At 27.2% G+C, this 22891-nt stretch overlaps 2 protein-coding genes across 3 annotated transcripts in view; both read left to right on the forward strand.

Moving 5' to 3' along the window:
- The first annotated feature begins 69 nt into the window (after positions 1-69).
- LOC149887193 (uncharacterized) lies at positions 70-860 on the forward strand. Its single transcript, XM_090090488.1, has 2 exons — positions 70-272; positions 409-860. Exons 1-2 carry the CDS (start codon positions 195-197, stop codon positions 688-690), a joined length of 360 nt encoding a protein of 119 aa, XP_089946614.1. The 5' UTR covers positions 70-194; the 3' UTR covers positions 691-860.
- Positions 861-2426: 1566 nt separating this feature from the next.
- LOC145190018 (otoferlin-like) overlaps positions 2427-22891 on the forward strand; it is a 31550-nt gene continuing 11085 nt past the window's right edge. Inside the window, exons 1-27 of one of the 2 annotated variants that reach the window (XM_090090489.1) lie at positions 2427-2704; positions 6659-6714; positions 6867-6955; positions 7461-7560; positions 7718-7959; positions 8375-8548; positions 8675-8984; positions 9224-9331; positions 9600-9780; positions 10899-10996; positions 11072-11140; positions 11559-11602; positions 14523-14596; positions 14749-14846; positions 15134-15253; positions 15331-15439; positions 15613-15857; positions 16141-16241; positions 16468-16564; positions 18925-19044; positions 19147-19299; positions 19372-19500; positions 19673-19805; positions 19902-20083; positions 21627-21788; positions 21991-22110; positions 22257-22418. In XM_090090489.1, the coding sequence (XP_089946615.1) occupies positions 2626-2704; positions 6659-6714; positions 6867-6955; positions 7461-7560; positions 7718-7959; positions 8375-8548; positions 8675-8984; positions 9224-9331; positions 9600-9780; positions 10899-10996; positions 11072-11140; positions 11559-11602; positions 14523-14596; positions 14749-14846; positions 15134-15253; positions 15331-15439; positions 15613-15857; positions 16141-16241; positions 16468-16564; positions 18925-19044; positions 19147-19299; positions 19372-19500; positions 19673-19805; positions 19902-20083; positions 21627-21788; positions 21991-22110; positions 22257-22418 (3555 nt within the window). In that variant the 5' untranslated portion in view covers positions 2427-2625. Of the gene's footprint in view, positions 2705-6658; positions 6715-6866; positions 6956-7460; positions 7561-7717; positions 7960-8374; positions 8549-8674; positions 8985-9223; positions 9332-9599; positions 9781-10898; positions 10997-11071; positions 11141-11558; positions 11603-14522; positions 14597-14748; positions 14847-15133; positions 15254-15330; positions 15440-15612; positions 15858-16140; positions 16242-16467; positions 16565-18924; positions 19045-19146; positions 19300-19371; positions 19501-19672; positions 19806-19901; positions 20084-21626; positions 21789-21990; positions 22111-22256; positions 22419-22891 lie in introns of those variants that run through there. The other variant, XM_090090490.1, reaches the window with a different exon arrangement.

Genomic DNA, 22891 nt, shown 5'->3' on the forward strand with positions numbered 1-22891 from the left:
ACGTCACTAAAATTCACGAACTTTTTTTATCCGTAATATATAGTAGTAATATAATAGTAATTTTTATTTAGTAGGCCTACTTAATAAATTTTATTAGTCATTAAGTATGCTGTGCTGTCTATTCTATTTTTATGAATATTTTTACATTCTAGTATTTGGTGTTTAAAAAAACTGTGTAAAATTAAAGTAGGAACATGGATTTAATTTTTTCGGATGAAGACTTAGATTTCGAAGTTGAAGAAAATGAGCTTCGCCACCGATTGCCTCGAGAGGTTGGTGTTTAAAACATTACTTAAATTTACTATATATATATATATATTTTAATGATTTTTTATTGAACAAAATCAGAAATCATACTAAGTAGGCGCAGAAATTATATTTTTGTTTTGTTTTTCAATATCATTTTAGTTTAATGGTCGCTTTTTTAACGAAGATGTTTCTGACAACGTTTTTCGAGAGCAGTATCGAGTTCCAAGAGCTGTATTAGATTTTTTAGAAACTAGGCTTAAAGATGATTTGCAACATTGCACTAAGCGAAATAAAAGCATTTCAGTACTTTTCCAAATAATGGTATTTCTTCATTTTATTGGCACAAATGTTTTTTTTCATGTTCTCAGAGACTGTCATGGAATCTCTACCAACACAATTTATCGTATTATACAGTGTAGGAGAAGCTATTTTCAATGTTAGTGTATTAAGTTAATAAAACTATTGGAAGTATATATATATTTACATATATATAAAATTGATATATACTATACTTTACATCATGTTATCATTGTTAATTTTATATACTGTAATATATCTCTGCTGTTTTTGAATATAATGATTAAATTGCCATTAAATTGCCAACAAGGGTAATAGTAATGGTAACAATAATTGCCATTATTATTACCCTTGTTATATATCATTAGCACTATTAGTAGTTTACTTTACATTAGTTTATAACTATTTGTATATAAACTTGAATGTAAAATCTTTTTTTAGAAATATATGATTGATTGAATACATACTTATATTATGTTAATATATACTATATATTACATACTTATACTATAACATTTGTAAATATATATATATATATATATATATATATATATATATATATATATATATATATATATATATATATATATATATATATTATATATATATATACATATATATACATATATATAAAGTATAATGTAGCAATACATATTTTTATTTAAATAGTTTACTAATTAAAACATACTAAGCTTCCCAAGAAGAACCTCTTTGTTTTCTCTGATCTTTATTGCTAGTAACATTTTAACTTCTTTAGACAGCATTTTATTTTGTTGTGTATTTGTGTATTATTTTGTTGTGTATTTGTGTATTATATGGCATATTTATCGACTATTTATACTTTTCTTTAGTCAAACACTATGAAAAATTTGTTTAATCAAAATTACTATCGAAAACCTTCATAAATAAGTATGGAATTTTAAATTCATGCATGCATTGTTAACGAACCACAACAAGGAACTGAATAATCGATTAAATGCATATTTTAAGTAATTAGTTTATTATGGAGTTACTAAAATCCTTTTCAGTTTTATCTATAAAATATCTACATAAAAACACAAACAAAGAATGTTCAATGATTTTGAAGCGCTAACGTTGTTCCAGCAATGGCCGCCAAAAATCACGAAGAAAATATCTAAAATTGAGATCAAAAATCTATCTGAAGTTTTTTTTCGAAAAAACGCATTTTTTATCTGAAAAGGCGATTCCCTTGTTCGTTTATAGCATTGGATTTAAAAACGAAGTTTTTATCTTAAAAACGGAATTTTTTGAATGTTTATAGCAATGGACTTTTTTTTTCTTCGCTTTTTACGGTAAAAACTTCGTGTTTTACGGAAAAAACTTCGTTTTTTATGTTTATAGCATTGGCCCCTGGGTAGACATCAGTTTGTTTTACGTAATACATAAATTTTTAGGTTTTGCCAACTTATATTTATCAGAAATACTTTATTGAGAGTGTCGCGTCAGCATAAAAGTATTTTCATATAAGAATCGCTGTTTTCTATATAAAGCATAAAACAGTTTATAAAGCTCTCAATGTTAAATTAACTCTTTATTAGTAAGTATTATGCAAGCTACATTTCTTAATTTATCAACAACCACACCATTGTCATTTCTGATAAGATAACCGTTTCACCAATTTGTTCTTCTTTAAACTTTTCTGCTTTTGTTTCAATTTCATGATCTTTTTCTCGAGTTCTCACATCGAGAGAAAACTTTGTGCGGAAGAACTTTTGATATTTTCAAAAAGATATAATTCTTAAAAATCTTTCAAATGGACTAAAAACAATTCGATTCTTAAAAAAGTGAAAACGAATGAAAACGGAGAAAAAAGAAGAAAAAAAAAAAAAACCATCTGCCGCACAAATAATAGTGTGTGGAAAACAGGTGAAATATTGAAGTATTTGGAAGTGTTGTGAGAAATATAAAAAATTATATCACTAGTTAAGCGAGTAAGAATTAATTTTTGACACCGAAAAAATTTACAATCGACAAATTTCCTCTTAGATGCATTTTATATCATGATCTCCTAACTTCTATTGGTGTGGAATCATTTTTTTAAACTCATCTCAAACTGAGATGTCGTTAACGGTTTTGATTAAAAGCGCAACTCATTTACGAGGAAGGTATGACCGGATCGCTAGAATTACATTTCGAGGTAAGGAATAAAGTATAAAGTTTCTCCTACTTTTACAGATGCTTGTCTTGTTTAACGCGGTGTTACAAAATGAGGTGAGCGATTCTTTCAAGTAAAAGATAGCCTTTTACTTGTAAAATAATAACCTATATGAACTGTGAAATAAGGTTACACGCTGTAAACAAATGGGAAAGAGAAGAAAATTTAGTGCAAAATTCTCTTTTTAAAAAATATGCTATATTAAGCGAACAGCTTGTGGCAAAGAATACTTTGCTGTTGAAATTATGGTCACAGAGTTATAAATGTCAATATTCGGACATATGGCCACAAATATGGAGATAGACTTTTTATAAAAAAGCTAATCACCATGATAAGTAAGGTTGGTAACAGGAAAGCATGATTAATTTTTCAATAAATTTATTTGGGTTTCAACTTGATCAGATTCAACCATTCTTTAATATAATTTCTTTATAGTTGAAAGTCTCTTGTAATGTAAAATCAAACAGCTTTAGAAATTCTTAAGGTTGCCATTTTTCTCTTTTACTAAAAATTTTCAAATTTTTAAATGAAATCGGAAATTTTTTTTTTCGGAATTCTACTAATGTTTTGCTTACCTTTTTCGCGTGCTTTTTTTTTTTTTTTTTTTTTTTCCACTAGATTTTCACCACGGTCGTTTAGACTTTCGAAATAAATGGAAAGTTATTATACGCAAGCGCAGTAGAGTTTAAAATAATTTAAAATTTTTAAAATGGCTACGGATGCAAAACTTATCATTGACAACGAGTAACTTGTTTAATTTTAGATAATTAAATAGGTTTTTAACTATTTTTTCATGAAATTATTTTGAAAATAACTTGCAGCTGTACGAAAAAATTTTTCAAATAAAATACAAGACCTCTGAATGTGAATAATATCTACTTTCAGCTAAAGCAACTTTAGTGTTTTTGTTTACAATTTTTAAACCTTTTTTAAAATATTTTTGAGCGTAGAAATTTTTTAATTTAAATTTATTCAGCAACATGAACCTTTTATCTTTTTTGTATTTTTTGCTTATATGAGGATTCAATTTTTTTTGTTAAAATAAAATCTTAATCGTTAACTTTTTGTAACCTGTTGCTATGGTACTCTTTTCCGATGTTACTATACATACATACATACATACATACATACATACATACATACATACATACATACATACATACATACATACATACATACATACATACATACATACATACATACATACATACATACATACATACATACATACATACATACATACATACATACATACATACATACATACATACATACATACATACATACATACATACATACATACATACATACATACATACATACATACATACATACATACATACATACATACATACATACATACATACATACATACATACATACATACATACATACATACATACATACATACATACATACATACATATATATATATATATATATATATATATATATATATATATATATATATATATATATAGTAACATCGGAAAAGAGTACCATAGCAACAGGTTACAAAAGTTTAATGATTAAGATTTTCTTTTAACCCTGCAAAAAAAATTGAATCCTCATATAAGCAAAAAATGCAAAAAAGATAAAAGGTTCATCTTGCTGAATAAATAAAAATTTAAAAATTTCTACGCTCAAAATTTTTTTAAAAAAGGTTTAAAGATTATAAACAAAAACAGTAAAAGTAGCTATAGCTGAAAGTAGATTTTATTCACATTCAGAGGTTTTGTATTTTATTTAAAACATTTCTTAGTACAGGTGAAAGTTATTTTCACAATAATTTCATTTAAAAAATAGTTAAAAGCCTACTTAATTATCTAAAATTAAACAAGTTACTCGTTGTCAATGATAAGTTTTGCATCCGTAGCCATTTTAAAAATTTTAAATTATTTTAAACTCTACTGCGCATGCGTATAATAACTTTCCTCTTACAAACGACCGTGTCACACCACTTTCTCTGAGAATTGCAATAATTGGCTGAACTTTAATCAGATGAAAGTTTTTAGCTGGTTAATCTCTTCATGCTTTGAGAAATTTATCACCTTTGGTCTTAATAGATTCTGTTCTTTAACTCAAGATTAAATCTTCCGCCATAAAATAAAATCCAAAAAGAAGGATTAAATAAGAAAGCAGAACCTCTTTATTCTATTTTAATAAGCAAAAAAAAAAAAAAAAAAATCACATTATGCCGAAGGATATGACAATTATTTTCATTTTTACACATGAAACTACTGCTCATCAATATTCATTTTTTTCTCTATGATATTCCAAGAATAACAGTAGCTCCGATTCTAATCCATAAATACCTCCCGATGAACCTAATTAAATAGATTTATTCCATATTTCATTAACTTTTTTTTTTTACCTCTTCTAATTTCCGATTCTCACGTCATTCTGAGAGTTAGATTCTTTTTACCCACCCAACATTGTAATCTTGTAAACAAATACGGGATGCTTCCATGAGAACGTGACTAACAATTCTTATTTCTGCACTAGCTTACATTAGAAGTTTCTAAAAAAATCAAATTATTAAAAAAAATCTCAATAAAGATTTATAAAACAATCAATTTTGAATAAAATATTATAAATTACTCAATTTCGAATAAACATTGGCTGTAAATATTAACTTTGAAACTTGTTTCATTTGTCATTGAGATTTAAACGTTTAAAAATATTTTTCCAGATATATTTTTCCAGTTTGGTTTTTTACTACTAAATGACTATAGAATAAATTCTGCAAAAAAATTTTACGTTTTCTTTCCAAACTATTTTTGTTCTAAAATAATTAGAAATACCTGATGCATAAAGAGTATGCAAGAATCTTTAATGATGACATGCATATACCAAAGACATCTACACAAATCATAATAACTCTAAAAAAACAATGTCCTTAATTTAATTATAGAATTTAGTTCTTCAATAAGAGCAAAACATCTCTTAACACAGTTATTTATGACATTCAGCTTGTTAAAAGTTTCTAAGGTTGCTTTTTAGACTTTCCTAAGTTCCATGTTTTAGGATCAGAATCTGAGAGTTCAATCAGATTTCTAAATGCTGAAAGAACAAACAAAAATAGATCACAACAAAATTTTTAATTGCCATTGTTGATAATCCTTAAGCAATTATTTTTATATGTTTTGGATAATCATTATGTCCAGGTTTTAAATTACTCATTTAGATTCTTTTAACACCTCAGAATCAAAAAATGCCAAAAAGACAAGTTGTTCACTCATATATCACAGATAATCAGCAAATTTGTTAGAGGTGGTATAATTTTTCTGAATGTTTGACAAGATGTTTCAAGAGTTTAAGATCATGTAATGCAAAAAAAGCTAGTTAAGCAGTGAAAAAAAGTCATAAATTTCAAATTGACTGAGCTACCTTGAAGTATTACTTATTTTGATTGAAATCTTTCTACAAGATCTTCCATACATAAATCAAGATAAGTAGAGATATCAAAAATTACAAACTTAAAAATAAGACCACCCTAGTGCAGACTTAACTTTAAATAATTTGAATACCTAAAACTTCATCTTTGATACTTTAAAAACTGAACCTAATTGCATAAACCTCCTGCTGAAAAGTACAATGCAGGAAGCAAGTCATTTTGTATATGGGTGTGCGTGAATTACAAAATTGTTTGTTTTAGATTTTTAATACTCTAAGGCCCTGTTAAAAGTTTAAAAGATGGCCCTGTAGCATCAAAAATGCTTGTACACTTCACTTAGCCCTTTTTTAACTGCAGCTTTTAAACAATGATTTCTTGGATTTGTCTTTGGAAATGTGGGATAGCACAGCTTCCTACCAAGCTGCAGCCAATTTTTTTGAGAACTTGGCTTGCACTCTTAAATATTTTGAAAAGTATGTATTCAACTCTTTAAAAGTCATGGTTGCATAGCTATACATTATAGCATATATTTTTTCTAGATATAACTTATCAAACTCAAGTTTACGAAGATTGTTCAGATGCTGATTGGGATGAAGTAACTTTTTATTGTCACTATCTATTAGTATTATTTTGTTTCTTTTAAAATGGAGTTTTGATACTCAAACAAGTTTTCTCTTTTTCTTAGTAATTAACATTTTATTCAGTTAACTTTTAAAGGAAAATATTAATGCTTCATTTCTTATTTAGGAATTTGATTGGCCGCTTGACTATTCTTTGTCTCCGAGTGAATTTATTGAAATCAATGTGCTTAACCATAATAAAATATTCAGCAATAGGTAAATTCATGTGTGTGTATATATATATATATATATATATATATATATATATATATATATATATATATATATATATATATATATATATGATGCGCATACAATTTAGTGTGTATAAGCAACACTTGATTGTACACTGGACTTTCAGTTTGTAATTTATCATGGATTATTGATAAACCCAAGTATTTGTTTATCACATTTTAGTTTATAAAACTTAAAAGTTTATAAAAGTTGACTGTTTATACATTTAATATAAATTTTTAGTATTGATAACTCCTCAATCTTTAAGACAACAAAAAAAATTTTTTTTTCTTTTTATTAAATTGACCTTTGATTAAAATGTATAAACTTTATTTATAGTTTAATCAATTTTTCATGGTGATGATTAAAATGAGTAAATGATAAATATCAAGCAACTACTTTCTTGTTTCACCTTATTTTTGTACTGTCTTTAACATTTTTATTGTAAACATGTGATAAACTTTATTTTGCAACTTTTGTATTTCAGAGTGGTGGGTGTATTTCGTATGGTATTACAAAGACTTATTAATGAGCTACACTTAGATATAACTGATAGTCTTTTAGATGGAAACAATACTGTTCTCAAGGTTATTGTTTTTTCATTTACCAACACATTTACAAAGTTTAAAATTAGCATACTTTACAAGCATTATTTTAGAGAGTAAAAGTTTGATTTATAAAAGAAGTTTGCTTATTATATTTTTATTATATTTTCTTACTATATTATTACATTTTTATGTTCAGGCGCAAATATCATTAGAACTAACCTATACTCCACCAGTAGGAAGTGCCAGCGAATCAGTTTTTGGTTCTTCTCATACTAAAAGTGTGTATTGTGACAACATTGATGGAATAGATTCTACTGTTAATTCTAAAAGAAAAGGATCCCAATTGAGTTTACCTACATTTGTGAAAGAAAATGGTGCCATAAACGATTCTATGCTGAGTTTGCCTGTCAATAACAGCAAAAGAAAAAAATTAAACAGGTGGCTCTTTTGAGATTTTAGTTGAAAATCTTAAATAAAATTAAAACAATCAACAGAATATTTTTTAACACAATAATGTAAAGTGATTCAAAAATTTTTTTTTCAAATTTACACTAAGCATCAACGTTTTCACAGAGTTTAAATGCATATGTTTAATTCATAGTATCTACCTTTATTCACGACTATTGGAACACTCTTTTAATATTCTCTACTTTTACTACTCTACTTTATAGAACTAGATTTTTTTCTATTGTTTTTAAGCAGGGTTTATTTACTGTTTGAAAACAATTTTTTTTTTCAATCAAAAACATAAATTAAAAAATTTCAAAATTTTCAAAACATAACTTGTATATAGTTAGTGATTTCTTTTTCAATGTCTTTTTCTATTTAAAATATTGGTGTTATTTTTTTTTAGGTCCAAGTCAGAGGGTCCTGGTCAATTCATTTCAGGCAATACACAAAAGACATTGGATGGACTTGGGGTTGTGGTTGGGCCATTTGGCCAGATGCTTCAATCAAAAGAACCTGTGATGATACAAGAATCATTACTCAGCCTTAATACTACTCTTGGTTTAAAGGATGGGATGCTGTGAGTAATTATATGTTATAAATGTATTGTTTAAAAAAAACTTTTGAAAAAAACATTTAGTCAAAAAATCTTAATTTTTTTTTGTTTTCTGAACTTTAATATGTTTTCTGACATTTTTTTTTGTAGGCATCAACATCCAAAAGTTCGTCTGGAGACATATGAATCAGTTAAAGAAATTGACTACCAAGTCCAGTTACGTATTATAGAAGCTCGACAACTCTCTGGGATGCAACTAGATCCTGTTTGTACTATTACAATTGGTAATCAAAAAAAGCATACTGCTGTCAAAGAACAAACCAACACACCATTTTGGGATGAATTTTTTGTATTTGATTTTAAAATGCCAGCACAGGTTCTGTTTGATAAAATAATCAACTTCCAAGTTTTTTCTGGCCGAAATCTTGTCAGTCAAGGTCAACTCATTGGAAGTTTTAAGGTTATTATTTTTTGTTACCTTTTTTTTAAGCTTAAAAATATTTTTTGATATTTTTTTTGTCTCCATGCATTGGCTATTCTACATCTTAAAAGCATTTTTATTTATTGATTAAATTTTAAAAGTATCAAGTTGCCATTTTTTATTTCTTAACATTCTTTTCATTTTAATTATTCCTATAATGTTTACATTTATTAATCAAATCTCTTTTTTTTTTGACATATTTAAAATAATATGATTAGCTTGATATTGGCACTGTCTATTCACAACAAGACCACAGATTTGTTCGTCAGTGGGCTGTTTTGACAGATCCTGAGGAAACTTTAGGTGCATCTGGTGCTGGTATCAAAGTAAGTTTATTTAGTAAAAAATTGTAAACAAGTTGAGAATAAATAAAAATATTAATCAGGTTTCTTCATCAAAATTTTAACTTATTCTCAAACTTTTTTTAATTGGGTTGTGGTAGCCATTATTTCTTTTTTTCCTTTAGGCAAAGATCTGATGATATCTTCTGTTAATGTCCTCATGACATATATATATTGTAAATTATATCTCTTGAACAGGTCTTTGTCCAAAGCATGAAGTATATTGTAAGTTACTTTTTATTTTATCTTTCAGGGTTACCTAAAAGTAGATATCACTGTTCTTGGAAAAGGTGACCCAATCAAAGAACCTCCTAGTGTAAAAGACAACGAGGATGACATAGAATCTAATCTACTACTTCCTGAAGGTGTTCCAGCAGAACGACCAAAAGCTAGAATAGTTGTCAAACTCTATAAAGCAGAAGGCTTACCAAAAAGTAAGTAATCAATCTCACAAAGGCAGAAGTCTTTCCAAAATCTCATTTTTATTTTTTAGATCAAATTCAGATTTATCAATATAACTAATGCTAATTTTAAAGACACAGATTGTTGATATTTCTCTTTTTACAAACTCTAAATAAAGAAGAAAAGCTTTTTTTTAGCAAGTTTTCAAAGGGTTATAAGAAAGACATTTACTATAAATAAGGCACTAATTTCTTATCTAGAAGTTTTTTGAGTTCATATCCCACTCTACAACAAAACCAACAAAGATATGTGATCTTACAACAGTAAAAGTTTCATATATGTTATGTATAACCCTTGATGTTAATGTATATGTGTATAACTCATGATGTTAATGCATATGTAGAAAGTTTAACTACTTTTTGCTTGCTTTACTTGAAGAACTTGGTATCAATGTGGAGAAGATTACTTAAAAGTGTATTGGACATACTAATGCCTCTTTTTTTTTCACAGTTTTCTATAGTTTGAATACAGTAATTCATTAAGTTTTGCTTAGCTTTCATTTATGACTTTCAACTGGTTAACAGGCTGCTTTATAATCTTTTCTGAGTTCCATGTTTTAGGATCAGAATCCAATCAAATTTTCTAGATGATGATAGAACAAACAAGAATTGGTTGTAGCAAAATCTTCAATGACCATTGAAGACAGTCTTTGAGAAATTGTTTTTATATAGTTTGAATGATTATTGTGTTCATATTGTTCATTCTATGCATTGATAGTTGCTCATTAAAATTCTGTTGATTCTCTGAATCAAAAAAAGTCAAAAAGACAAATTCTTCACTCATATACCTCAGATGATCATAAAATTTGTTGCTTGTAGCCTAGGAGCTGGAACTTAAGATATTTTGAAATGGCAATTAAAAGATATGTTTTGATATATAAATGTTATTGATACCTAAAAAGCTGAACCTACCTGTATAGACTGCCTACTGAAAAGTATAAAGAAGCAGGTCATTTGTTATATGAATTTTTGATTCTGCAACTATTTTAAATTGGGAAGAATACAGGGTCAGTTTAACAAACTAAATGACCAAAATCGTTTATAAAATAACAGTTCTGTGATTTTAAAAGATACATGCATTTTATCTTTAGTGAATTCTGGATTGATGGCTCATATGAAGCGTGCATTTACCGGAGAAGTTCGAGATCTTGCTGACCCATACATTGAAGTTTCATTTGCTGGCCACAAGGTAAAACTATTTTTGACATAAAGATATTGAAGATTGAATTATTTAAACAAAAAGAAAGGTTTGTTTTTTATTTAGGCAAAAACCTCTGTAAAGAAACATACTTACATGCCGGAGTGGAATGAACAAATTACATTCTCTGAGCTGGTGAGTTTGATGTTTATGTGTCAAAAACATTTTGCAAATAATGTAGCGAATCTGAATACTTTAATGTGTAAAGGTTTTAATTACAAGTTTGTAACCAAATTTTAATAAAAAAAAAAGTTTACAAAAAGTTAAATAAAAATTATTGTATAAATTTGCAAATCTTTTAAACTAGGAAAAAAAAAACAAGGGGTAAACAAGGGGTCTTAAATATAAAGCATTTCTAATATTTATGACTGGTTTTGATAACCAGTTATAAAAATAGCTAATATGTAAGTTATTATGTAAATGGATTTAATAGGTAATTATATGGGAATAATGGGAGTTATAAAATAATTCAGATTCTTTTAGTATATATTAGATTATTTAATTATATTTATTTTGAACATAATTTAAAAAATGTGAGGATGTTTTCTATTAGTTTCCACCATTATGTCGAAGAATAAAGATACAGCTGAAAGATGGGTAAAATTTTCATTAGATATTTTTTTATGCAGCTACTCAAGTAAGCTTATTATTTATTATTTATAAGATAATGATTTTAAATTTGTTCTTTTTAGTTACTGTAAAACACTGTGTGATTTTTAATTTACAATATTTGATTGTGTTTGCAGTAGTATGCCCCTGCAGTACAGAGGCATTTATTTTTTTAATGTTTAAAAAATAAACAGTAACGTTTCTCTCTGTGACTTGTATACTATTTAAAAATGATCCTAGCAAAATTGTTACATTATTTAGTAATTTGGTGGAATGGCATTTGAAATTATTTTAATTTTTAGCAATCTGATGAAATTCCATTTGCCTTTAACTTTGGTCATATTTCAAACCTTTTTTCTAGAATTGTTCTCTGTACTTTTATGATGACACAATTTTATTTTATATGCTATTATATATTAATATGTTTAAGAAATGTGTTAATGTCAAACATTTCCACAATCAAAGATGCAGCAAGCGTTTGATGTTCAATTCATAACACAAACTGTCTGAAAACAGTTATAATCATATTGCATAGCAAAAGACCCTTGGCACTCCTACAAATTAGTAAAATCTTGCAAACTTGGCTGAGACAAGAAAACTCTTTAGTGGGGTGATAGAGTAGACCTAATGGAAAAAAAGTATGTATTTACTGAAATCTAAGAAGGGTCAAGAAATTGAAGTTTGTAATTTTTACTGTGACTGAAAAGAACAACAAATGGCAATTGAGTTTTATATTTTTATATTAAAAGTTCTTAATTTGCCTTGCACAGCACAAAATTTATGAAAGGTACATTTGAAGAAGCAATTCTAGTCTATACTGGTCAGTCCCATTTACAATAAATATCTGAAATGGATTTAGATGTGTTTTGAATTAAAATCTACAGCACAGCTCCTAAATTTTTCTCTGTATTGTGGGTGGGTTGTTGAATGTTTGAATCTTTGCCCATTAATCTTGAATTGGTGATGAAGTGTCCCTGTGGCTTGCTCTGAGTAGATTCCCAAAGAAGAGTTTTTCTGTTCAATTTATGGTTGTACGTAATAAAAAAACTGTATGTACTTTTGGTAAAACTCTGGCACTTGTTAGAAAATTGGGCTCTTGAAAAACTTTGATTTTTTTTTTTCTGATAGTTTTGTCTTAAAGTACTTCTAAAGCATGCTTCAACCACTTCATTGAATTTCTCAAGAGTGTAAATGATTGGCATTGCTTCAAATGCTGTATATCTTTTTGCAAATCTTTGAAGACGATCAAGTTTTTTCAGGATTTTTTGGCACTCTGGCCCTACTAATTGGCTATCATAATAGAGTTGTGCTACAACTTTTATCTTTGCAAGCCATTTTGAGACACCTAGCAATGTTTCTATGAGGAACTTTTTAAGGTGGTTTACAACTCTCATCATAAGGTGAAGTCCCATTGGAGGTGTCAAATCAAGAACAAGTAGTTTTTCACAACATAAAGTAAGAATCGGAGAATGAAACAAATTTTTTTAAGGCTTTGGCCTTTTTTAAATCAGCCCCTGATTCAACAAATGTTTTATGATTTTTCTTTAAAGACTCAATTGTTCAAGGTCAACCAGATAACTAACTTTTTTTGAATCAGTTTCACACCAACAACAAGGATATATGCTTGAATGAAATTGAATTCCATAAACAATATCAGCCATTTTCATAATAAAAAATGCCATTAAAAGCTGTCTTTTTACAATGAATGTTTAAAAATGTTTTTTTCTTAGAATTTTGCTTTAAAGGTGTAGATGTTGTGGAAGTTGATTCATTTGATGAAACACCAAGTGACTAACATTGAAAAAGCCTCCTCCACCATCAATCTCTAATCTGACGAAAAAGTAAGAAATTAATTACTTTTTTCTACAATTTTTTCAAGAATTTCTTTTAAGCTCTGACAGTGCGTTTGAACCTTTCGACTTGATTCAGTTAATATTGTTGTAATAATGAAATCTTTTGTGTTCAACTATTGTTCTATTTGAAATATTGTTTAAAGTTGATGCTCATTTTTTCATTTTCAGAGCCCAGTGTTATCTTTGATTTGAACAAGATCTTCTGCAGTTAAAAGATTTTTCGTGTTAGAATTTGAAGCTAGGTGTACTGGAACCTAGGTGTACTGGAAGGGAATGTCATCTCTGTAGTTGTTTTAGACAAACAGTACCATTAGATGAAGAAGCGGTGTTTGAAATTTCTGCTTTAGCTATAGCCCCCAGATGCACATCTCTGCTCGCTATTTTTTTTAAGGTTCGACAAAAAGAAGACTTTAAAATTCACAAAAAGAAGTATGTGAAATTCCATGACTAATGGAATATGGAAAATTAAATCAAATAGCACCTTCCGTTTTTTGGCTTTTGATCAGAGGGACTACTGAAAATGGTTGTTTGACATATTTCAAGGGTCACACCTTGACAACGACACCCTTTATTTGTGATAAAAGGGTGTCGTTGTCAAGGTGTGACCCTTGTGCCAAGTTTTTATTCAGGTGTCAAAACTAAATGTTCTTGCTTTTTTTGAGCACTCTTGTGTGCTTGCTGTTTTGCAAATTAAGCACTCATAAGTATTTCACTCTTTTGTAATTTTTATTTATTGATGTCACTTAGCTCTCTGTTTGCTGTTTTAAGCACAAAATAGATACAACCCTATCACCCCACCATAGGGTTTTCTTGGGTCATCCAGGCTCGCAAAATTTACTATTTTTGTAGGAATGTGAGTGTGCAAATAAGGCACAATCATTTTGAAATAAAATAATTTTGTTAAATGTAAGCAAGTTTAAAATATTTTATAACATTTCATAACTGTATTTTTTAAATTAGATTTCATGTAATCCTTTGAAACAAAGTTGATATTAATTTTTTGAAAGTCTGTTGTTTTTTTAATATTAGTTTATGATTAAAAGTAATCTTTTAAGTGATTCTGTTACTGATGAAGTTGTTGGAACCCATTTTATTGATTTGTCACAAATATCCAATGATGGAGCAAATGGTTAGTTATTTAAATAAATTATCTTTTTTTTTTAATTGTTTATTTTAGCTTTATATTTTTAAGTTAAAAAATTAAAAAATCATTTTTTTCATTTTGTTTTCTAAATTTTTTTTTTTTTAACATTTGAAGGTTTTTTTTAAATATACTGATAGGTTTTATGCCTACATTTGGTCCGTGTTGGGTGAACTTATATGGATCAACAAGAGATTTCTCTCTATTTGATGAGTACAACAGTCTTAATGAAGGGCTGGTCAGTGTTTTATTTGTCTAATGCTGTTTAAATAAGTTAATTTGTGATAAAAACTTTTTATTTCATTTACAAAAGTCTTTTATGTGTTGTATCATAATTGTATTAATATTTACTTGTTTTTTTTTTGTTTTTTTTTTTGTTTTTTACTACAAACAATGTTACTATATTTTATATTGAAAATGTAATTTGCATTTTATTTTTAAGTATAATTATTTTTGATACTATTTTTAACTAAGTTTCTAGTCTAAATACTGAATAAATAACTAATTAAATTTTTATACTTTTAGGGAGAAGGTGTAGGCTTTAGGGGCCGATTGTTAATGGGAGTACAAGCAGAGATGGGAGATTCTGCTTCTGATGTTGCTATCAAGCAAGTTGAGATTGATGCTACTTCTCCAATATCAGATGTATGCAATTGCATTTAAAGTTACAATTTCTTCTTGTAACAGCAATTTTTTAAACTTTTTTAAAATTGTTTTTTTAGACTGCATGTGGCAGAGAGGAAGTATTCCAACTTTTTGCTTGTATTTATGATGCGAATATGATTGAAAAAAAGAGCGCTGATCGGCCAATCCAATTTGAGATATCAATAGGTATATATCTTTGGAGGAAAATATTGTTGTTTATCATACTCTTGATATACTTCTGAACAGCAGCTGATTTAATTTGGTGTGTTTTTATACATCTGATTTGCAGCTAATTTAAATTCAATGCTAAAAATTATACAAGTACTATTTTAATTTTTTCTTGAAATTATTATTCTAAGGTAATTTTGGAAATACAATTGATGGTCAAGTTGTTCGAGATACTGCAGATGGAGATTTAGATTCTGCTGATGATCGATTTATCCATTCACTGACAGTGCCTTGTAGAGCAGTGTCAGCAGATAGACAATATTATTATTTGCCTTATGAAGATACAAAACCTTGCTTGCACATAAAGTTCATTTGGCAGGATCATCGTCAGCGACTGTATCTTTCAAATATGCTTTACAAAATTTATGAAACCTTAGTAAGTTGAACTGCTTCTTTAAAAAAATTTTCTGTTCATGCTGAGTTATTCATACTTAGTAACATTAAATCATCACACAAAAAATGTGATGATTTAATGTTTAGTAATATTAAATCATCACATTTTTTTTTTAAATTAGAGTGTTTTTATTAGAAAAATGCTCTATAAAGTAACTTATCTTTAATGTTTTTTTTTTAAATGGCAAATATTGTATAAATAGTTTTTAAAATTTAAAGTGAGGTATGGTACCTTTATTAGTTATTTTTAACATTTTTTTATGAAGAGTGATAACTTAGATGATATTCATGAGCGCGTCAAAATGGATATCAATGACACTTACAAATTTCTGCAAAGATGTTTACAAGAGCTTATCCAGCAATCACAGTAATATGTTTGTTATATAATATACATATGGTAGTAATTATGAATACTAGTTGTTCAAAGTTAATGATAATGCAAATATTATATAGAAGCAAAAAAATTTTCTAACATTATGTTGTCAAATAAAAGTTATTTTACTCAAAATAAATTACTCAAAAAAGTTTTTTTATTATATTTTTAACTTTCATTGTATTATCATAATTTATTGGATTATTGTAATTTATTGTAGGCATTTTATTTCAACAGCAAGTGGAAAAATAAGTGGTCCAAGTATTGGGAGAACAAAGTTGGATAGAGAAAGAAATAAGTTGTGCGTGACAGAAATGGTTAAAAAAAAATTTTTGTTTATGTTTATCTTTCAATATTAAAAAAGATATTTAAAGTAAAAACTTTTAGTTGCTTAAGAGTAATTCAAATTAAATCAACCAGGGCATGAAACAATTAAAAATATAGCTATATGTAGAAGCAACTGTTAAAAACTTCATTCATTTTCAGTGAAAATTTAAAAGATTAATGATGTAAAAACTTAAAAAATTTAACTGTTTGTAAACTTTTGCATGCTACTGTATTTTCATTGTAAATTTACGCTAAAATCAAAGATTTTTTGTCCTACTTTGTAAATTGAAAAAAAATACAATTTGCACTAACCAAGAGTAAGATATGAACCAAATCCAAAGATAAAACTAATTATCTAAATGATCCCTGAAAGAATACAAAAATTATAACCATCAAAAAAATAATTTTGTAATTTTTTTTTTTCTTTTTTGTCAAAGATGAGCCTCTTTATTTTATAAATAAAGAATGATTTTGATCATCTGACCAAAATCATGCCTTGTAAAAGATTTCCAAAAATTTTTTAAACTTATAAGAACTTACTGATCTATTTTTTTCAATCTTGTTTTAACTCCAAATGCTAATCTATTTTGTCATCAAGTGATGATCTTTTTTCTTCAAAATAGATCTTCACTTGATACTAAAATCACTCTGAATTTCTAAAATCCCTTCAAAATCTCAAAGAGTTGAACAATAACAATTAGAAAAAAAAAATGCATTAGTAGTTTTTATTAAACTATTGCTTTTGTTATATACCCTGAAATAAGTTGTGTTTTTTTGTGTGAAATAAATGCTTTTTTTAGAATAGTTAGTATGAAATAATTATGTAAAAAAACTCATATATAAGAAAGAGAAAAAACTGTTTTGTGCTTTGAAGTTAATTTATCCTTAAAAGTTAATTTACACTTAAAATTTCACATTTCTTTGTCTCCACAAACTTAAAAAAATGCTTTACACTATATTATGACACACATTGATAACTTGATATTTATAAGGATAGACTTTAGGCACAGTTTGAATAATAATCCTATAATTTGATTAGGAATAAAAATTTGGAAGTTCTAACTTTTAAGACTGATATTAATGTTAATTAAATTAATATTATTTTAATAATATATATATATTTTTTTAAATATTTTTTAAAATTAATGTTATATTATTAATTAAGATTAATATTAATAAAAAATGCATTTGCATTTTTAAAATCACACTTTGTGGATCACATTTAGCGGTATGAAAAATTAACCTTTTCTTTTTTTTCATGGCTGCAATTTCAAAATCAAATTGAAATTTAAAAAATATCTGTTTGTACAAATTTAAATTTGAAATTAAACTAAATTTTAATGTAGGTAAGTATTAAAATTAAATCATTTTTTATTTTTTAAATTTTCAATCATAAAATAACATTTATTTTCTACGTTTTAAATTTTCAATCATAAAATAACATTTACTTTCTATGTTTTAAATTTTCAATCATAAAATAACATTTATTTTCTAAGTTTTAAATTTTCAATCATAAAATAACATTTATTTTCTATGTTTTAAATTTTCAATCATAAAATAACATTTATTTTCTGTTTTAAATTTTCAATCATAAAATAACATTTATTTTCTATGTTTTAAATTTTCAATCATAAAATAACATTTATTTCTATCTTTTAAATTTTCAATCATAAAATAACATTTATTTTCTATGTTTTAAATTTTCAATCATAAAATAACATTTATTTCTATCTTTTAAATTTTCAATCATAAAATGTAAAATCCTCAGACAATATCTATGGATTTTTAGTTAAATCTGAAAAAAATTTACTCCAAAGAAAGATAGGTTTTATAAAATTATGAAACTTTTCTTAGTGTGATCCACTTTATCTAAACTAACCTACTTTACCTAAACTGTAATTGCCTCCAAATTGCTTCAAACAAAATTAGGTGCTAATTTTAAAAAGAGCCTTATTTACAAAATAGAAAAATAGAATGGCTTGCTAAAATGCTCAAAATGTAAGAAAATTAATCAAATAAAAATTTTATCATGATGAATATAATAACTAAAATGAAGAAACCACACAAGCTGAGCCTTATTGCTATTATGCTCAATACTGTTCGCTATTTGAGGTACACAAAAAATATCAAATAACTTGTATCATAAACTTATTTATTTTATTTACATTGTACAGATTATGTTTAATAAAAAGAAAAAATGTTTAGTAGTAATAAAAAGTCAAATGTTTTAAAAATCAAATGTTTTAAAATGAATGTTTTATAAAAAAGTAAAAGTGCTATAAAAAGTTAATTAGTGTCAAATGTTACTTAGTCAAAGTCAACATCTTCATCAACATTTCTTTTTATTCAGAGACAAATTTGTGATCATGCAAAAGTTGTTCTTGAAAATATTGTCGATAATACTCACATACGTGAAAACTTGAAGGTTTTGGTTGAGTTTGAAAAAAAACTGCAAGCCATGATATCTGAGGTCTGGCTTTTGTTTATCATTTTATTGAGCAAATAACTTTTAAATGTTTACAGTTTTAACTTTATTCAGTGTTTTCAATTTTTTTAATCTTTTTTTTTTTAGCCTCAAGATAGTCTTCCTGATATCTTTCTTTGGATGTTAAGTGATGGTAAACGTGTCTCATATGCCAGAGTGCCTGCACAGCATGTAATATACTCTCAGTCAGATTATGAGCGAGGTCGGGATTCAGGACGAATGCAAACTGTCTTGCTCAAGGTTTGGATTAGCGAATAAAAAAATTTTTAAATTACTTTTGTAAAAACAGATTACTATGGATTTTTTTTATAGTACCCGGGGAAAAGAGGCAGTGGATCAAAGGGATGGAATATTCAAGCAAAGTTAAACATTTTGTTATGGCTTGGTTTACATAAGCATAAAAAAGATTTCTTGAAAGATGCCCCAAAGGGCTTCCAAATGGTAATTAGTTCAGCTTTTGGTTTTTAAGTTTGATAGCTGTAAAACAAAAAAAGTAACAGTTTAGTTACTAATCTATTTTTTTAGATTTTTTTTTTTTGTTAACATTTTGCAGCTTTTTTTACTTACATTTTTATTGCTGCTTTTTTTACTTTCATTTTTGAAAAATTTTTAGCCAAAATTTTGCTACAAAGCTCTTGCACCACCTCCTAATCAACTGATTTATGCAGAACATAAAAAGTTTATTCTCCGAGCACATTTATATCAAGCGAGAAGTTTAATTGGAAGTGATGCATCAGGTTTATCAGGTAAGATTGTTTTCAATTAAAAAGAATAGTTACATCTTCTTTTAACAATTGTAAAATTTCTTGTAATACTTATGAAATATTTTTTCTAAATTTTAGATGCATTTGCTCGTATTATAATTGGTAGTCAAGCAGCTGATACTCGTGTGATTTGGGAGACACGCTCTCCAACCTGGGATCAAATGGTAATCTTCAACAATATAATAATCTGGGGAGATGTAGATACCTTAGCTGCAAATCCTCCTACCATTGTGACAGAAATTTTTGACAAAGACATTGGGGTAAATATGCATTCCTTTTTGTAATTATAAAAGTGTAGATTGGATTCCATGGATTAGTTGGACTTTTTCCTATCTTTACAAGGATTGGAAAAAGTTACAAATTTCAAGGTTTGGGATAAGTTACAGAAACTGAAAATACCTTACATAATATTGGGTGCTCCAATAAGTTTATGCTGCAAAAATTCCAGAAAACTACAAGTTGCCATTTAGTTAATTTAATGCAAAAACATTTTTAGTCCAGCTAAACAATTGTATATTCCCCTTCATTATCTACTAATTTTTCTCAACATTTTAGCAGTTTCTTAATTCTGTGGCAGTAAAAAGTAGTATCTCTTGAACCAAGCCAATTTTCAATCCAATAATGCAATTCTTCATCGTTTTCAAAGGTTACACCACATAAACCATTTGAAAAAAGCAGAACAGAGGGAAATCAGCAGTCATGATGTTGGGCAATTAAGCCAGATGCAGAAAAACCTCCCATCCGAGCTTCTGGATGGTAGTTTTTGTAAAATTTGCAACATGAGATCTGGTATTGTCATGTTGCAGGACCAGTTCTATGGATGACTTGGTTGTTTTTGCTGGCTAGCTTCAGCTAGTCATCTGGCTGTTGGTTACAGACTTCCACATTAATTTTCTGGTTTCTATCAAGTGTTTTACAATGAAGGATGCCCTCCATTCACCACCATACACAGAGTATAGTTTTACATGAATGGATCTTGGTTGACACACAGTGTCACTTGCTTGTTTTTGTTCACCCATTCAATGAGAAATGTCTGTGGAGAATTTATGAGCTATGTCTGTGGAGAACAGCTGAGTTGTTTGGCCAGTTCTTGAGTTATTTGGTGATTTTCTTCTTGGAGAATGGTTTCCAATTTCTCATCAAATTCCACTGAGCTCCCAGACTGAAGAGAATTGTTTAGTTCAAATTAAATACTTTTAAATTGATCAAACCATTTGCAAGCTGTTAAATGGAACGGGTATTTCTGGTGACTTGAGAAAGATTGGGTGTAGCTGGATTGCAATTATACTTGAGAAGGTGTCAGATTTTGGCTTTTATGGACTTGGAATTCCATAAATCTGGATGTATAAAAGAAATATTTAATAAGCAGAAATCAAGGTTCCAACAAAAGAAAAGTCAAAAAATGTTACACTGGTTCAATTGCGAATCAATCAATTTTAAACAAAATTTTTCATATAACTAACAGAACAGCATGAATTTATAGAACAACCCAAATATAGTATCTTTTATATCTTATTAAAAAAAGTGTTTAAAATGTCAAAAATAAGAAAGAAATTGTTTTTTAATTTTAATCAGTAAAATTCTTTTAATTATCAAAATTGAACTTTTATTCAACTTCAATTCGTATTTAACTTTTTTTTATGTTTGCAAGTTTTTTACTTAATTTAAAAAAATTTCAACTGTGTTTCATGATTTGTAGCATGATTTATTACGATGATTTTTTAATGTAAAATTTAGAAACAGTTGCATGTAGAAACCATTATATAACTACTTTATTTGAGAAGTTTATGGTTTATTTTAAAGGGTGATTCAGAGTTTATAGGAAGAGCTTTAGCTCGACCTTTAGTTAAGTTGGCACATGAGAAGTATGAGAAACCTTTGTTTCCACCTGCATTAGAGTGGTTTGAAATCATGCGTGGTGAAGAAAGAGCTGGAGAACTCCTTGCCGCATTTGAATTACTACAGGTTAACTTAATCTTGACTGTGTAAAATAAAATTTCTAATCATAAAAAAAAAACTTTTTTTTTTGTTTCTAAATTTGGTTCAAAAAATCATAAACAACTTTCTTTTTTCTCATTTATATTTTTACTTTACTAATTTAACCTCTGCTCGATCTCAGAAATTTGTCGGAAAAATGTTGTTTTTTTTTACATAAAAATGATTATAGGTTGTAGATGAAGGTAAATGCTTTTTACCTGATGAGGTAGAGCCTATTGACTCTGTAGATGGCAAGATACTGCCAGTACCTGATGGTATTCGACCTGTTATGAAGAAACATAGAATTGAGGTGAATCCTTATAGTAAATTGTAATTTTTTAAATTTTTTTTCTTTAATTTCTCTAATCATAAGTATGATTAACTTAGTTAATTTTGATGATAGCAAGAATTATTTTAATATCAGAAAGAGTTGTAAAACATCATGATTCTCTTTAGGTTTTATTTTGGGGTGTTCGTGAAATGAAACGTGTTAATTTGACTACAGTTGATCGTCCTCAAGTTGATGCTGACTGTGCTGGACATGTTGCTCAATCAACTGTTATTGTCAATGCGAAGCGAAATCCAAATTTTGCAAACCCTGTAGCTTACTTTGATGTGGTAATAAAAAATTTCTGTTTATTTGTTTGGCTGTATTTTTTTACATGAAATCTTATTTTTTTGAAAAATTTAAAAGTGAACATTTTTTAAATTAGAAAATTATTTTATTAATGTTACTATCAAATTACTATCTAATGTTAATGACATACCATTACTAGTATATCAATACAATGCCAATATTTTGTGGTGTTAAGCCATTTTTATCAGCGTTAAAAAAAAAAATGTAAAAAAATGAAGTATTTTTTGGTGATGCAAAATCTAATTTAACATTTATGTAATAATAGTAATAACAATAAGTTATTTAACAAATAGTTATAATGTGTGTGTGTGTGTGCGTGTGTGTATGTGTAAAAACAAATAGTTAACATATATATATATATATATATATATATATATATATATATATATATATATATATATATATATATATATATATATATATAAATGTATGTATGTATGTATGTATGTATGTA

Source organism: Hydra viridissima, unplaced genomic scaffold (assembly GCF_058129835.1).
Source record: "Hydra viridissima isolate aposymbiotic clone 2 unplaced genomic scaffold, HvirCarnegie_v1 scaffold_6, whole genome shotgun sequence".
Taxonomy (NCBI): domain Eukaryota; kingdom Metazoa; phylum Cnidaria; class Hydrozoa; order Anthoathecata; family Hydridae; genus Hydra; species Hydra viridissima.

Bases quoted from the DNA above. Each gene is read 5' to 3' on its own strand.
- LOC149887193 (XM_090090488.1), top strand. From the start codon at position 195: ATGGATTTAATTTTTTCGGATGAAGACTTAGATTTCGAAGTTGAAGAA. The intron at 273-408 runs GTTGGTGTTTAA...ATATCATTTTAG, and splicing joins GCCACCGATTGCCTCGAGAG to TTTAATGGTCGCTTTTTTAA.